The sequence below is a fragment of the Triturus cristatus genome, chromosome 5_2 (genome assembly GCF_964204655.1).
Source record: "Triturus cristatus chromosome 5_2, aTriCri1.1, whole genome shotgun sequence".
NCBI lineage: Eukaryota > Metazoa > Chordata > Amphibia > Caudata > Salamandridae > Triturus > Triturus cristatus.
The window spans coordinates 454,365,647-454,383,862 of record NC_140588.1 but is presented as its reverse complement, the minus strand read 5'-3'; the positions used below and the strand labels follow the sequence as shown (position 1 = coordinate 454,383,862).

The 18,216-nt window shown below is 46.0% G+C and overlaps 1 protein-coding gene across 1 annotated transcript in view; it reads left to right on the top strand.

The window, feature by feature from the left end:
• The window catches only part of PSMA2 (proteasome 20S subunit alpha 2), a 155,307-nt gene extending 137,735 nt beyond the window's left edge, over nucleotides 1-17,572 (top strand). The window contains exons 8-9 of the mRNA XM_085607426.1: nucleotides 17,140-17,197; nucleotides 17,276-17,572. Of these exons, the coding sequence (XP_085463552.1) occupies nucleotides 17,140-17,197; nucleotides 17,276-17,392 (175 nt within the window). The 3' untranslated portion in view covers nucleotides 17,393-17,572. The remainder of the gene's footprint in view (nucleotides 1-17,139; nucleotides 17,198-17,275) is intronic.
• The last annotated feature ends 644 nt before the right edge of the window (nucleotides 17,573-18,216 follow it).

The following is an 18,216-nucleotide window of genomic DNA, read 5'->3' as shown; positions in this document are numbered from 1 at the left end:
GTATTGCCTAGAATTAACATCTACCCCCCCCCCCAACATTCCACCCAGGCACCGCCCTATGTCTCAAGAACATGCTACATTACTAAAACAGGAGGTAATCTCCCTCCTGCAAACACAAGCCATAGAGCAGGTCCCCATCAATCAACAAACTTTAGGGGTCTACTCCCTGTACTTTCTAATTCAAAAGAGAGACGAGACTACGACCTATCCTAGATCTCAGACCTCTAAATACTTACATACATTCAGACCATTTTCACATGGGAACCCTTCAACAGGTGGTTCCACTCCTCTCCCAGAACGACTTCCTCACCACTCTGGACTTGAAAGACGCATACTTTCACATCCCAGTACACCAGGCTCACGGAAAGTACCTCAGATTTGTGGTGGACAGGCAACACTACCAGTTCAAGGTGCTCCAGTTCGGGGTAACAGCACCAAGGGTATTCACCAAGTGCCTAGCAGTAGTGACTGCACACCTCAGAAGACAGCACATTCACGTCTTCCCATACTTGGACGACTGGCTAATAAGAGCCACGTCCTACGAACAATGTGTGCAACACACCGCCGCTACAATCCAACTGCTTCACCAGCTAGGCTTCACAGTGAACCACTAAAAGACCCACCTGGTACCATCACACACAAAACAATACCTCGGTGCTACCATAGACACCTCAAAAGCCATAGCTTATCCCAATCCTGCCAGGATTGCAAACATACAGGCTCTGCGTCAGAAATTCATATTTCAACACTCTCCCAGCAAGAGTGTTTATGCAACTGATAGGGATGATGGCCTCTTGCATTTTCATAGTGCCCCATGCAAGACTCCAGATGCGTCCACTCCAAGAGTGTTTAGCGCGCCAGTGGAACCAGGCCCAGGGGCAACTGACAGATCTGGTGTTGGTAGACGGTCGCACCCATCGCTCTCTGCAGTGGTGGAAGACCACAAACCTTTCCAGAGGTCGACCGTTCCTGGACCCGGTTCCACAAATAATCCTGACAACACACGTCGCTCTCCGGCTGGGGAGCTCATCTGTTACATCTCACAGTACAGGGCACATGGACACCGCAACAGAAGTTACTCTACATCAACCATTTGGAGTTACTGGCAATCTTCCTAGCCCTAAAATCCTTCCAGACGCAGATTTCAGGCAAGGCAGTCCTCATTCGCACAGACAACATGACTGCCATGTACTACATTCAAAAACAGGGGGGCACACACTCTCCACAGCTCTCTCAATTAGCACAGAGCATATGGAGATGGGCAATTCCACAGAAAATCTTTCTCCTGGCCCAACATGTCCCAGGAGTCCAAACCACCGTGGCAGACCTGCTCAGCAGACAAACGCAACAGATTCACGAATGGGAAATTCACCCACAGGTTCTTCACCCGTTCTTTCAGAAGTGGGGGCACCCACACATAGACCTATTCGCCACCCACGAAAACAAAAAATGCCCAAGCTTCGCCGCCAGATATCCACACCCATTGTCCAAAGGCAATGCGATTTGGATGAACTGGTCAAATAAATTTGCATACGCTTTTCCACCTCTCCCACTAATTCCATTAGTGGTGCGAAAGCTACAACAGCATTCCCTAACACTGATCCTAGTAGCTCCAACATGGGCCAGACAACCGTGGTACACCACACTGCTGGAACTCTCGGTAGTACCACACCAAAAGCTACACCTCTCTCCATGCCTCCTAACCCAGAACCATGGAGAGATCAGGCACCCGGACCCAGCTCAGCTCAACCTTGCGATCTGGCTTCTGAGGTCCTAGAATTCGGATACCTTAACCTTCCCCCTGATTGCATGAATATTATCAGGGAAGCTAGACGCCCTTCTACTAGGGCATGCTATGCTGCAAAGTGGAAAAGATTTGTTGTCTACTGCCACAACAACACAATCCATCCTCTAAATGCGTCCATACAGCACATCATATGTTACTTGCTCCATCTACAAAGGTGTAACCTAGCATATACAGCCATTCGGTTACACCTTGCAGCAATTGCTGCCTACTTACAGAACAGGCAGCACCTATCACTTTTCAGGGTGCCTGCCATCAAAGCCTTTATGGAAAGCCTCAAAAGAGTAATTCCACCCAGGGTACCACCCTCACCTGTCTGGAACTGAATATAGTTCTCACAAGGCTAATGGGACCCCCTTTCGAACCATTACATAAATGTGAGCTGCAATTCCTCACATGGAAAACAGCATTCCTAGTGGCCATCACTTCCCTTAGAAGGGTTAGTGAAATACAAGCGTTCACCATACAGGAACCTTTTCTTCAAATACATCAGAACAAGGTTGTACTCCGCACCAACCCAAAATTTTTACCCAAAGTCATTTCTCCCTTCCATCTAAACCAGTCGGTAGAATTACCAGTCTTTTTCTCACAACCTCAAACCGTTGCGGAAAGCGCTTTACACACACTGGATGTTAAAAGGGCCTTACTTTACTACATCCAAAGAACACAACCTTTCAGAAAAACCAAACATCTATTTGTCTTTTTCTCTCCACCACATAAAGGCAACCCTATTTCTAAATCGGGGATAGCTAGGTGGATTGTAAAATGCATACAGATTTGCTACCACAAAGCAAAACGAACGCTATCTGTTCCCCCTAAAGCCCACTCTACAAGGAAGATAGGGGCTTCTATGTCTTTTCTAGGAAACATACCACTAGATGACCTCTGCAAAGCAGCGACATGGTCAACACCGCACACTTTCACAAAACATTACTGTGTAGATGTGCAAACCAAGCAACAGGCTAGTGTGGGCCAGTCTGTACTAAAAACACTGTTCCAAACAACTGCAACGGATGCCGGTGGTCGCCGCTAGGGTTGGGTACTGCTATATAGTCTATGCACAGTGTATAATCTGCAGCTCAGATGCCTCGAACGGAATATGCTACTTACCAGTATGCATCTGTTCTTGGCATGTAGAGCTGCAGATCTATACACGCCCACCCGCCTCCCCGGCTACCTGTATCTGTTCCAGTCTATCTTATTTAGATACAACACACATGGGTTTCTTTACTGTTATTACTACGCTCCATCTTTCCCTGCTGGCGAAAAGCAATCTGAGGATGGAGCCGAAGCCCATGCGCAATACGAACCAAAGGAAGAGTCACCAACCTCATGAATTCCAAAGACTTTCCAAGAGGAAAAACAAACTGCAAACATCCGGGCCCAACACCAGATGGCGATCTATGCACAGTGTATAGATCTGCAGCTCTACATGCCAAGAACAGATGCATACTGGTAAGTAGCATATTCCTTTTGGGGGATTCAAATCCACGTTCAACAGGAACATTCTCTGCATGAAGTCTGTAGCCGGGGGAAAGGGGGATGTTTTGCCATGAAAAGCATTTTTTTGTTGGTGCGAAGCTTCACCCACGGGCAAAGTTGTGCTACGTTTGCAACCTTTATAGACAGTACCATTTTTCAACTTCAAAAGAACTTCATCTAGAGAGCCTGAATACGGCAAACGCCCACTCTGGGGGTGAAGGTGATCTCTGGTGCCAGGAGCACTGGGGCTGCCCTAAGATTAATTATTACATCTAAAGTAACAAGAAGCGCAAGCAATAAGCCCGGGAGTTGTGTGCATGCACACAAAAAACAACACGAGTGGTGCGCACGAAAGGAGAGGCCTGTGCACGTTCATGCTCACATGCACGCAGGCTTTAGACCACTCTGGTAGCACTTTGAAAACCCACTTACTAAAGGTCTCGCCTGAGCTAGCGCATGCGCTAGCACTCAGGCTAGACCTAAAAACCATTCAGCCTTTTCATGGCCAAGGCCGCTGTACCTACAGACCACATGGTCAACAGGGGCAGCATGCAGCACAGTGTTCCATGAAATGAAATGAAAAAGGATTTCTAAAGCGCATGGCTGCCCTCGAGCGTCCCAGCGCTAAACAATACACAAAGCCACTACCCCAGGACACCAAGAGGAACCTACAGAGGGAAAAGGTAAGTCTTCAATCCTTTACGGAATTTTGCCAAATTTGGTTCTTTACGCAGGGCCAGCGGTAAAGCATTCCATAATTGACCCGCATTAATGGAAAACCGGCGGCCACCCGTTTTCACCTTGGGTATCACTACCAAGTTCCCATCATCAGAGCGAAGGGCTCGCGCAGGTTTATAGGAGCGGACCAAATCTCTTAGAATCGGGGGACCCGATCCTTGCAAAGCTTTAAACACTATACAGAGGGATTTGAATTTAATACGCGCTCGAATTGGTAGCCAATGCAAGGCCTTCAAGGCAGGCCGAGCCGAATATCTTTTGGCAATGCTAGTGAGCATATGCGCAGCTGCATTCTGCGCTCTTTGGAGCACATTCAATGTGGATTCAGGTGCCGCAAGAAAAAGGGCATTACTGTAGTCAAGCCTCGAGCGCACCAATCCCTGCACCAATAGTTTCCTGGAATTATCAGGGAGAAGCGACAATATTTTCCGTGCTGAACGGAGCAGTCCGTAGCACGTCCCCGCCACTCGTTTGGCTTGAGTAGTCATAGACAGCTCAGGTTCCAGCCATACCCCGAGACTTTTTATGGCCTCCTTAGGGGCTGGGGGGGACACCCAAACTGGCCGGCCACATACATTTGGGCAGTGACGTGCACAGATTGCCAAGGAGCATCAGCTCCGTTTTGGTCCCATTCAATTTTAGCCGGGAATCCGACATCCATGCCATGATGTTGGTAAGGCATGCGGCAAACTTCACCCCCTGGCTTTCAGACAGGGACAGAGAGACAATCAATTGAGTGTCGTCCGCATAGGTTGCGATTTTCACCCCAAAGGGTGCAACCACCTCCTCCAGTGGGGCCATATAGACGTTAGAGCGTAGGGCTCAGTGAAGAGCCCTGCGGGACTCCACACTGAAGGAGGGTAGGCAAAGATCTAAAATTGCCATCGCAAACCTGATAGGAACGACCACTCAAATATGACTTAAACCATTGAAGGGCCGACCCTCCAACTTTAAAGTAGAATATTATGGTCCACCGTGTCGAATGCAGCGCTTAGATCCAGGAGGACCATCGCCGCGGATCCTCCCGAATCTAAGATGCATCTGCCTTCCTCAACCATCGATATCAAAGCCGAGTCGGTTCCCTGGCCTGGACGGAAGCCAGTCTGCGTCCGACCTAGCAAGTTTATTAGCTTCCAGGAAGCATGAGAGCTGGCGATTGACATACTTCTCAGCGATCTTATTCATGCCAGGCAGAAGCGAGATGGAACGGTAATTTCGCAGATCAGTAGGGTCAAGGTCAGGCTTTTTCAAGAGTGCCTTGACAGTGGCCTGCTTCCAGCTAGGTGGAACTATGCCATGGGTGAAAGAGGCATTCAGAAGGTCAGTTGCAGGATCGGCAATGAGATCCACAAATTGTTTGAGGATCCGGATGGGCATGGGGTCCGACGGGGAACCACTCTTCAGAGCTGAGAGCTCCTTACAGAAATCCTCCCTTGAAATGGGAGAGATTATATCTAGCCCCTTCTCAACTGAGACCACCTCAGGGGCTGCTATGCCCATCTTTCCCGAACTAGGGGGAAGGCTGGCTAAGATGTGCCGTATTTTGGTGTCAAAAAACTGAGCCAGCTGATTGCATTTGTTAGAATTCACCACCTGAGTGGTCGGGGGAGTGGGGACCGTGAGAAGTTCTTTAAGAATCTTATAGGTTTCCCTTGAAGACTTGCCTGCCTTGCTTATTCTATCCTCAAGATGGGCGGCCTTAGTTGATTTACGGGCCGCCTTGTAGGATCTTATGGCTTCACGATAATTGTCTTTGCTATTAGTGGCCCAGTTCTTCCGCCATTCCCGTTCAAGCCTTTTGCAATTCTTTCTCATCCTACCCAGCTCTGGGGTATACCAAGACGACTTGTGGCTGTTACTTTTATTTGTGATCTTTTTGAAAGGCAAAACAGCATCTAAAGCTTGGCAAAGCCAGTCATGGAAAGCAATGTCAGCTTCCACAGGACCACGTCCAGGGGAGGGGGTAGACTCAGCAAGGGTACGTGAGAGATTGTCAATAGAGAGTTGAGACCAAATTCTCTTATAAATAGGAGGTGTCTTCTGGTACGGAGAGAGAAAAGGGTCCAAGCTGACATTCAACTCCCCTGACACCAGGAAATGATCCGACCAAGGCAGGGGGCGGGGGGGAACTGCCTTGGCCGTCCTTCCCTCCTGCTGCTGCAGCCTCAAAGCCTCTTTAATGGGTCCTTTGAGGCACACAGTCACCCTGTCTGAGGAGGGGTCTGACCTCTTCTGCCGGGGGGGGCAGAAAATAACTTTAAAAAAGTTAGGCTGCAGTTTTTCCCGCCAGGTTACGCCCATACCATTTCTTGGAACTCTGCTGCACCTTATACCATCCCTGTATGGCTGATGAAGGACCACCTCTCCCTCTGGCAGCAGGAAGTGCAGGCTATTCTGGCCAAAGGAGCCATAGAGCAGAGGCCGGCAGTGGCTGTGGTTGTTACCCCAGCTCCTTTCTGGTGCTGAAGAAAAACCGAGACCTTAGTCCTATTTTAGGCCTTGGCCCTCTGAATGTCTTCCTGTGGATGAGTAAATTCAAGCTGCTGACCCTGATCATTGTCCGTCCTCAACCCTGTTGAATGAATGGTGGCGTTGGACCCGCTTATTTTCACACTCTCCTGCAGGCCCACAGAGGCTATCTGCAGGCCCACAGAAGCTGACTGCGGTTCACAGTGGGGCAGGAGCATATTCAGTGTGCTGTGCTCCATTTTAGCCTCACCCTCTGTTGTTCACAAAAGTGAGGGCAATTGTTGCAGCACATCTTTGAAGGTCAGGGGTTCAGTGTTCCCACTCCCTCGATGTCTGGCTGTTGAAGGCGGGCTCGTTTGAGGCAGTTGTCACCCACCTCCAGACTACAGTGAACCTACTCAGTTCATTGGGGTTCACTATCAGCATGCTGAAGCCGCACCTAACTCCTTCGCAGACGCTCCCCTTCATTGGAGCCATTCTGGACACAGTGCACTTTCGTGTCTTCCCCCAGAACGAAAAGTCCATGACAATCTGGCTATGATCCTGAAGTTTCAGCCTCTATCTTGGATCTCAGTGAGGATGAATCCGCAGCTGCTGTGATTGATGGCTTCCTGCATCATACTGTTGGTCGAGCATTCCAGGTGACACATGCAAGCTCTGCAGTGGGATCTGAAGTCCCAGTGGGCACAGCATAAAGCGGACCTCTCCAAGTCTAGATTTCAGATTTTCAGAGGAGACTGCAAAAAACCTGCAGTGGTGTTTACTGGACTGAAAGTAGCTGACCCTTTTTGTTCTGTGTGGCCGTCTGGGAGAGGACATCTAGTATGCAGCAGAGTGTTTGCTTCACAGCAACCTTTTAGAGTCGAACACTATCTGATTTTCCCGGTAGTACACCACCTGGAGGGCTCTCTGAACACCATGTCAGACAAACTCAGCCGCTGACGTATAGTGGGTTACGAATGGCAGTTACATCCAGAGGTGGTGCAAGGTCTCTTCCACAAGTGGGGTGAACCGTGGCTAAATCTGTTTGCCACTTCTGATAACGCACACTTTCTCTCGCTGGAGCTTTCAAGGCGTTTCTCCCTTGGGGATGCTTTCCTCTTAGACTGGAACTCTTGACTCCTGTATGCCTACCTGCTGATACCTCTCCTGCCAAGAGTTCTAAAATAGATCAGGAATGACAAAGCCCAAGTTATCCTAGTGACACTGGATTGGGCAAGGAGAGTGGGGTTTCAAGAACTCCTGGGCATGAACATATTTCCTCAGATCAGGCTGCCACTTTGGAGGGGGTGGTGGGAGGGTTTCTGTCTGCAGCAGCAGGGGTGGGTCCTGCACCTAGACCTGCACAGTATTAACTACCATGCTTGGAGATTGAGTGGCAAACAGCTGACTGCCTGTGATCTCCCTTCTGAGGTTGTACATGTTAATTTGTCGGGCAGCCTCCTTCAACCAAATCAGTACACTTACAGTTGGGACAAGTTTGTGGCTTGGTGAAGTACTATAGAGATTGACGCACTTCAATCTAGGTCATCTGAAATAGTCTTGCTTTTTGTAGTCCTGAGCCCAGGAAGGACTTACCTTGGGCACAGTTCAACTGTATCTTTTGTCTTTCTGTCTTTTTGTGACTGATGGATCAACCCTCTTTTTTTAAATCCCAGGGTGTGATGCAGCACCTATTTCCACCCTCTTCCTTTATTGTGCCTTCGTAGGATCTTAAGTTGATCCTGATCTTCCTGATGTGCACTCAGTTTGAACCACTACACAGCTGTCCAATATGACTGCTCACCCATAAGACAGCGTTCCTTATCGCTATAACATCGGCAGGTAATGAGCATCAAGTTCTGACCTTCAAGCCAACATACACTACTTTTTTCCCAGACAAGCTGGTCCTGAGAAACCGAACTTCATTACTTTCTAAACTCCTTTCCATGTCGGACAAAACATCACTCTGCTTGCGTTCTTCACTCCCCACACTTCTCTAAATAAGAGAGACTGCATCGGCTGGATACTAAAAGTTTTTAGCTTTTACATTGATCATACCAGGGAATATCACTGGCCACGAAGCAGCCCCGGAAGGATTGGGGGCTCGGTCCACTAAGCCACTACTACCGCTGCATTGACCAGCAAAGTGCCTGTTGTGGAAATCTGCCAGGCTGATTTCATGGACATCACGCCACATGTTCACGAAGCACTACTGTCTGAACAGGCAGGCCTGTCGATTTTGGCCACTTAGTCCTGCAGAACCTTTTGGTTTGAGGCACTTAATAGAAACACCACCTGGAAAGTACTGCTTTGGTATCTATTCAAAAGGTGAGAAATCAGCTGTTAGAAGTATCTATCAGAAGAACAAGTAAATTAACGTTTATGGTAGATACTCTAGCTCCAGATTCAAAACCCAGGTTTTGTCTGCCCTGGATCCTGGAGACCGGATGGTAGCTTTGGACCTGCAGGACACTTATTTCCTTATTCCTGTCCTGGAGGCTCACAGTTATAATCTTTGGTACACAGTGGGCCAAGAGCATTTTAAATTTACTGTGTTGCCATATAGCCTCACCAGTGCCCCTTGGTTATTTGCGAAAGTAATGGCGATGGTAGCAGCGCACCTTCAGTGCTCGGCTATGACAGGCTTTCCTCATCTCGACACTTGGCTCTTGAAGGCGAACTCTCCCCAGGCAATTGTAGACCACGTCCAGACTATGGTAAACCTCCTAACATCATTTGGCTTCAGTGTCATTGTGCCAGAGTCGCACCTGAATCCTTCACAGATGCTCTGGTTATCAAAGCTGTTCTTGATATAGTGCAGTTTTATGCTCCCGCCTACCCCCATCCTAGATCTTGGTGAGGGTTTCCTTGTGGTAGTGAGACCTATTGACATTCTGCTAGTCGACCACACCAGACAGTACATGCACGCTCTGTGAAGTGGGATCTGAAGACCCAGTGGACACCGCACAAAAGGAACCTATTGGATTCCATCCAGGTTCTGGAGGAGAATGCAAACAATCTGCTGTGGTGACTGCTACACTTTGGGTGGGCCAGTGGCAGACTCCTCCCATTACTTGAGTCAGAGCAGCTGGTGGTGATAGATGCATCCCTACTGGGCTGGGGAGGCCATCTGGGAGAGGTAGAGAACAGAGGATTCTGGTCTCTGGCAGAAAACCGCCTCAGCATCAATTTGTTGGAGTTACGGGTGATCTGTTTGGCTTAAATACTTTCCCACCAACTATCAAAGGGATGCTGGTGCTGGTTCTCATAGACAACACCATCACTATGTGGTACTGCAACAAGCAGGGTGGGGTCTTTGATCGTGTGTCAGGAGGCTCTGTGCCTCTAGAAGTGGCCGAATCGCCAAGGCATCTTTCTAGTTGTGAACCACCTGCAGGATCTCTAAACGCTAGTGCGGAAAAACCCAGTTGCTAATGCCTAGTCGAATATGAATGGCTTTTATACCCAGAGGTGACACAGAGCTTTTTCCAGCAGTTGGGAAAACCCTTGCTCTGTCTTTTCTATTCCACTGAGAACTTGCATTGATAGTGTTGTTGCACTCTAGAGTACCCAAGACAGCTCTCTCAGAGACGCATTCCATCTGGAGTGGAGCATGGGACTTCTGTATGTCTTCCAACTCAAACCCAATTTGGCTGGAGTTCTGAAGATGATCAGGGCCGACGGGGCCCAAGTCATTCTAGTGGGCCCAAGTTATTCTAGTGGCTCAAAATTGGGCCAAGATGGTGTCTAACCCAGAACCTCTGGATGTGAGCATCTGTTCTCTGATCATGCTGCATCTTCGGGAGGATCTGCTGTTGCAGCAACAGGGTAGGGTCCTGCACTTGAGCCTCCACAATCTACACCCTCGTGGGTGGAGATTGAGCAGCGGCAGCTAGTTTCTTCAAGCTTCCTCCTGTGGTCGTAGATGTTATTCTGGCAGCCAGGCCTCCTTTTATGAAATCCATGTACACTGGACTCATGGACAAATTTGTGACTTTGTGCAGAACCCTCCCGATTGACTTGCTACAAACTATATTGTCTGATGTACTGTTATTTGTTTTGGACACTAATAAAGGATAATTGTCTTTTTTAGACTTTTTATGGTTGCCAGATCAGCCTTCTTCGTTTAAATCACCTGTTGTTCTAAGTTTCTTAAAGGTTTGCTGCATTTTTTCCAACCAAAGCAGTTTGATGACACTGTTGGACTTAAATCTAGTACTTACCTCCCTCATGTGTACCCTTTCTGAGCAGATTAACAGTTATCCACTGCATCTTTTAACATAAAAAAACTCTTGAGTTATCATACTGTTGGCTTGGCAGGTGAGTGGGTCTCGGGCACCCTCAGTCCACCCTCCCACACTTTGTTTTTCCATGACAAGCTGGTTTTGAGGACACGCCTAATATGGTAACACCATTTTATGTAGGACCGGCTATCGCCCTTCTCGTGCTCTTTGCCCCGTCTCGCCCTTTGAGAAAGGAGTAGAGACTGCTTCGATCATGCGAGAGTCCTTGGTTTTTATATTGATCGCACCAGGAAACAACAATTGGGCGAACAGCTTTTTGTGCATTTCTCTGGGACAAAGAAGGGAAAGCCAGTGCAGCAAATACCTCTCTCAATGTGAATTATAATATGCTAAACTTAAGCAGAAACGCTATATTCCCCCCTCCCCCTTGCCCATGTTTAAGGACCTGACTTTGGCAATTTGCAGGTTCGGTTCTGCTGGACTTTGTGGTCGGAGACATTACACAGACCCACCATCTAGAGAGGTACTGCTTTGAGAGGAGCCCGCGGTTAGAAGTATCCATCAGAATAAAGTTGCCTTCTGTAATGCTCTTTCTAGGGAAAACTCGAACCCCAGATTCCTCACCACCCTCCTACCTCCCCGTTCTCTAGAATGGCCATATTTCTATCAAAAAGGGTCTCAGACTAGAGATCTCCACACTGGTCAAGCCAGTTTACCGATCTGCTCTGCGTCTGAGGTTCTGGTCAAGCATTTGAAAGCAACTGACTTTGGTGTGCCTGGTGACACTTAAATGCTGTCCCACTCACCACTTCCAGAGCAGAATGTCAGTGCAGAGATGCACATTGTCACCTACTGGCACGCATGAGTACTGCTTTTGAGCTTCCAGATCCTACCTGATGCAGGGGAAATATTCACACTGAGGAATCGACGGTTTCATAGAGTATCCACCAAAAAGAACGTTACTGAAGGAGAGTAATTTTTTCCTATTGCACTGCTGAGGCATGAGCAAGGTGTGATATCCTTTTGACTTTGGTCACATTTTCACAACCAACAAAAGATGTTCTGAAGCATTCTCCAAGTATAGCGATTGGTGTTGATTAAAGCCTTCCATTTTGTCACAGTAATCTGTTTTATTGCACACACTCTTAAATCTTGGAATGCAGTCCCCAATGACAATTTGCCAGTACCCAAAGCATTCACTTCATGTGAAACATTTGTACTGTAATGAGTCATAGAGCCTGGTTTACACCAGGACAAGCTACATGATCTCAGACGGCAATGGTCTGTCTTTCTCCTTGGCAAACGTAGAATGGTGTATTTTGGTAGGATGCTATCCAACTCCTCTTTTGCTCTTTTATAATATGTTTCACCCTAGCGTTGCAAAAACATTAAAAGTTTGGTCAGCACACACATGCTGTGCATAGTCTACCACCTAATACTTGAGACTAAAAAGTACACGTTTGTTAGTTTTCCATTGATGGTTTTGTTCATGGTTGTGTATGTAATATATATGAAAAAAATTATATTTTCACTTAAGAAACTGTTACAGATCAGTTAAGATATGCAGTAAAACTAAAGAACCCCTGAAATTCCTCAGTTATAGTTAGCTCACACACACAAACCATAGCTCGCAGTCCCCAGAATGCAATGCAATTTCTTACCTCAGACATCTGTAACAGATGATTTCACAAATTACATCAGTGATCAACTGGTGACATGATATATTACTGTACCATTAACATTAAGAATGATAAATGTATGGATACAATAAGACTGATCGCTGTGTTGAAATTTAAAGAGGTGGTGTGAAGACCTCTTATTTTGTGAAGCCATAAGCTTTGCACTTAGTGTGTAAGTTAGCTTGCCTGGCAGATGCGGGAGCCTTGGTTTGTTTAGCATGTTTTTCTGTACCAGGGAATAAAGTTTCCAATGGGTGCTAAAATGGTAAACTCCTTTCTTGCCCTCTACAACCCCCCCGCCTTCCTTTTTACTTTTTAGACCCCAAGATGGAGCTTAACGAATATTCACATCCTAAAACTAGGCCAGAGTTTGTTGTAGAGTTTCACGCAGATTTGTCAAATGGCCCAAAGGTTATAAGCAAAATGGTTACACACACCAACACACACACTACCATTATTCAAAACTCACACACACACACGCGCGCACACACGCCCCCCCCCCTCCTCCCCACCTGTACCAATCACTGCATTAGACAATTAAAAAAGCCTTTTTCGCAAAATAGACACTATATCCACTTGGAGATAAAGGGATTTGTTCATACTCCTTACATCATTACCTCTACTGCACATTGGGTCACAGTAAATGGTATTTTTATTTATTTATTTATTTTGAGAGTTTTATATAGCGCTGGCTAGACCCGGAGGTATCGGAGCACTTTACATAAGGTTCCACAGAAATTACAAAATTACATCAGTTACATGTTACATCAGTTACTAGAAAAACATTTCAAGAGAGTAGAAGACGAAATAAATGGAGCTTAGAATGGTATGGGGGTATAGATAAATATATGCGACACAGAGAGCGAGAAGGGGAGACAAATAGAGCGGAGAGGGGGAGTGAGAAGGGAGAGGAAGAGGAGGTAGACGGTATGAGAGACGAAGGGAAAGTCTGCTCAATGACCGACTGGGTAGGTGACGGCTTAGGAGGGAATCCACAGCCAGTCTCCCTTTTAGCTCTCAAGGTAGCTCCATCGGGCATCGGTCAGATAGCTGGGTCTCTAGCTTACATCAGTTACAGGTTACATTGGTTGCTCGAAACATTTAAATAGCATATAAGACGAGATTAATGGCGTGAGGAAAGTAAGGGTAAAAGGGGAAACTAGGAGGGAGATGCAGAGGGGAGACGAAGGAAAATGTTTGCCCAATGTCCGGCTGGGTAGGTGACGGCTGAGGGGGAAGTCCACAGCTCATCTCCTCTGTAGCTATCAAGGTAGCTCCACCGGGCATCGGTCAAAGTGCTAGGTCTCCGCTGTCGGTGGCAAGATCACAGATTCAAGGTCCAGAAGGGTGAGCCGGATCGGGGTGGGGGAAATGCACGAGGTCTGGTTGATGACCACTCTACGTGCTGTCATATTTTCACCCTCTGTGTGGCATGGCCATCGTCCATCACTACTCCTCTCCTGCAAACCTGAAGCTGATGTCTCCCCCTTGGAGAACGGGCTCGTTGATTTGCTGGGCTTGAATGTAATCCGCATTAGGTGCCATCTTAGTGTCAGGCAGGCTTGGCCACTCTCTACGGCCTAAACAGCAGTTAGAAGCCGGCTTCCAGAGGCTTGGCTCATTCCTTCACACAGCTGTGATTTTAATCCGGATAAAACATCTGTACCCCCTCGACTTATGGGACATCCTACCTCTCTGGTGGAATAACCTATGCTGGCGCCATTTTGAGGTCAGGCTTGGTGGATCCCGGCATAGAAGTATTGGCAAAGTTTATTGTAGGGGATTAATTTGGGCGCTAGCAGATCCTTTAAACCCCCATTGGGATTGCTGGTGGATGATTTCCGCTCCCCCACCCACCGCCTCTGAAGAGCAACCGCTGTTTAACTTGGGGAACGTTGCAGGTCGTGCTAGTGTCTCACCCTCTCCAGCCTCAGCCACACCATAAATGAGCAGTTCGGCTAAATCACCCCTGTGGAGTCAGCCGGCATGAAGAGGTGAGGGCCGAGGGGTGGGGGCGTTGGATTGCAGATTGGAACAGGACAGTGGCATCACGGAGCATTACGTTGTTGGAGTTGTCGGTTATTATTGTTCAAAGCGGGCGCCATGTTGGATTCAGGCTACCTGCTCTGGTGAGGTTTCTTTCTGTGGGACACGATGGGGTAGAGGTGGCATGTAGAGGTGGCATGTTTTGTTGACTGATGTCACCACCTCCTTGCCACTTTTTATCTGGGACAGTATCCTGTCGAACGGCCGCCATCTTAAGGTTAGGCTGCATCGATAATTTCCCTCGCAACTTCAAGCATCATTCAAACTGTCGCAAAGGAGATGTTACCTCATCAGAGGTAAATTTTACATAGATTTTACCTTACCACGAAGAACCCAATTTAAACGGGATCGCCCGCCCTGAGGGCCCGAGCACGGACTCAGCATCAGGGATTTGGGTGTTCGGAGTGCGGTAGGAGAGGGAGCAGCGCTGTAAGGGTCCGGGTCCAGGATGTTGGCTTTTCGTCGCGGCAGCATAAGGTCGATTGCCACACGGTCCGGAGTAGAGTCCCGGGGGCCCGCTCCCGATGTCACGGCCCCCGCTCATCTAACACCAAGGGCGTGTCCGCTCAATCCTAGGCGCCATCTTGAGGCGCGATCGCCTGGCGAGAATAAAGCCGAAATGACGGCAATGCAGCAGCTAGGTGGAACGGCGACCACAGCAGCAGACGCTCCCAATCTTCCGATGTCGGGGGTTAGCCCTTTCGGCTGGTTTTGTGGCGATTGAAGCACTGCGCTAGGTTGTTGAGCGCGAGGCTGCCACGGAGCTTAAGCTCAGAGAATCCATGATGGAACTGGCTCCACCCACACCCAAATGGTATTCAATCCTCTGCCCTAAAAGTGGACAAAGTCCCCTTAAAAAAGGTGGAAGCCTTTGCACCGAATCACTTGTACCATCTGGATCCTTTTATTATTATTATTTTTTTTTTTAAACTAAACTCGTTCACGGTCTAAAGTAAAGACTTTATTTTGAACAGGGCATTGTTCTTTGTTTTGATTTTAAAATCAAATTACCAGTGGAATTCAATCCAAATATGGAATTACTCAATAAAATCAGCCTGCACTGAATGTACAGAAAGTTGAATAGCTGTACAATGCACTACGATCCAAGGATAATATTATGGATCATTAAGTTTGCGAGTTCTTGATGCAATTATATAACCACATATAAAATAAAGTAATTACTCATACACCTTGGAGTCAATATTCAATACTATGGTGCCAAGTGTTGGCCTTGTAGTACTTGGCGATAAATGTTCTCTGCTAACAATACAATTGTTATGCCTCAAGAACATAAAATAATTTGTTCATTTACTGTACAACAATAAAAGTACAAAACACCCGCTGGAAGTTAACTATTGTAATACAAAACTGGGCAGAAATTTCAAACCATCAAAGCTAGTAGGTTGCATTGCAAGTCCTGACTAAAACATAAGAAAGAATTAAGCAGTTGAAAACAAAAGAAACAAGCATTTGCAATGCAATCGGTCTCGCCTTTGCGAGCTTATGTATTTAGCTATGGAGCACATTAACCTGGGTGCTGAAACATCTACTGTTCTTTAACATGGAGGGAAAGTAAGCACCAAATTGCGTGACATGCCAGGTATTGGAACACATGGAGAGAAATTTTGGCTTTCAGCGGGAAATGGTATAGTATAAAGCTTTGTTTTTAATATGAAATCAGGTCCTTCGGTTGTCATATCACTGAAAATACAAGATTTGAAAATAATATTGTCTACAGGTGTTCGTGGAAGACCATTTCTATGGACTGGAATCTAGAAAATACTAAAGTGATTCTGGTATTATACCGACCTCTCCTGGTCGTTTAATATCAAGAAAGTTAAATAGAGGCAGTTGGCAGAATTCTTTTTTTTTTAAAAAAGAAAGTCCCTCAGCAGAAAGCAATTCTGGTATTTTACTGACCTCTGCTGGTCGTTTTCTGTCAAGACAGTTAAATAGAGGCAGTTCACCAGAAAAAAAGTCACTAAGCGGAAGCAGACAAGTCCTAGGGCTGATCTCCAGAGCCCACAAAGTACATACACATAGAAGTATATGCTAAAGTGTATATACAAGAGGTCTCAAATGCTCGACCTAAAAATGGAGTGTTCTTTATACACTGCATTTGTGAAATAAAGAATTTAACTTGATAGTTCACTGTACATTTAAAATGTAATACAGTTTCTCAGGCGTTTCAGTGGAGGTAGAATGATGAAGCAAACAGGCAGTAGAATGAGGTGAGCGAAGCAAACTACTCTGTGAGGAGCCAAAGCCAACTTTGTGTGTATTTGAAAGAGAAATGGTTTTTACAGGCAGCTGCACTGTGAAGTGAAAACTAAAAGTTGGGCAAACATTGAAAGTAAATAGAGGGACGAACACTTGCTATATCTGATTATACCATAATTAAATATCCAAAGTGAAAACTACCAACAGACTGTTTGACCTAGACTAGACAATACTAGACTGGATGGTGAATACATCTTAATATCCGAAAGGTATTACACGCTGAATGCACATGGGAATTGATCAGAAAAGGCAGGTATAGAATTCACGTGACTTAACTTTTTTAGCACCAAAATGCGGAAATAGATTAGCTGGATTGTATGTGTTTAGGGGTTGGTACGCAAAAAGGATATGAACCTGGGAGAAAAGGAACCTATCCCAGACCTGTTGAATAAAATAAGAATTTTTCATGTTACAGGTATAATGAAGAACTAGAACTTGAAGATGCCATTCACACAGCCATTTTAACATTAAAGGTATGGTATTTAATACAAGCACTAGCAAACATTGTCTTCCTGTAACATTACCTGTATTGAAAACTATCTCTCTTACAGGAAAGCTTTGAAGGACAGATGACAGAAGACAACATTGAAGTCGGCATCTGCAATGAAGCAGGATTTAAAAGGCTCACTCCAGCTGAAGTAAAGGATTATCTGTCTGCTATAGCATAATAATTGTACATTAGACCAACTGGGAATTTGTAGAAAAACATTTATTTCTACCACAGGTGAATTACAATGTATAAAAGGTTTAATTTGCAGCTCTTTTGAATACTTATTTCTACATGGTTTGTCTGACGGATCTTTTTAAAATGGTATGCGTGCAAATCACAATAAACGATATCAGATTAATTCAGTTGTAGTTTTGTCTAATTGAAATCTCTAAATTAAATATTTACTTGAAATGTGGTGCTTTTAAACCCAAGCTTTACTTGATGAAGCCAGTCAACTCTAAGCTTCCCCTAACACAGAATGTGATTATAGTGCAAAGATAGTATTGAAGCAAAAAAAAAATGCCAATGTAAAGGCAATATGATTTCTTTCCATCTTTTTATCTTTTAGAGAACACAGTGAAATGAACACAGTAAAAATATTTTTTAGAAAAGACCTATAGAAATGTTTAAGAACTTACACAGCAGGATTGGCCTTCACCTCCTAAAGAGAAAAATAAGTCAATTGATTCTATCGGCATTGAGCCTCACTTCGAGAAACAAATTGCACTTCTAATTTAGGCAGCCAAGCACCTCCAAGCATACAACATACTGATAATATCTCAGATTGTCTTGAATTTCTACAGAAGGACCCATGATTTGACATGCCCAATCCTGCCTGCATTCATTTTGTTCCCCCTGGGGAGTTGTTATGAATTTAACAAAGATACACGATATAGCATTTGTTTGAGAGGTAAGTCAGTTTTCCTTTTTTCATGGGATCTTCATTAATCATGAAGTAGAATAGCAAGCACATGCAAGTGGGAGAGCTGTATGTAAGCTACA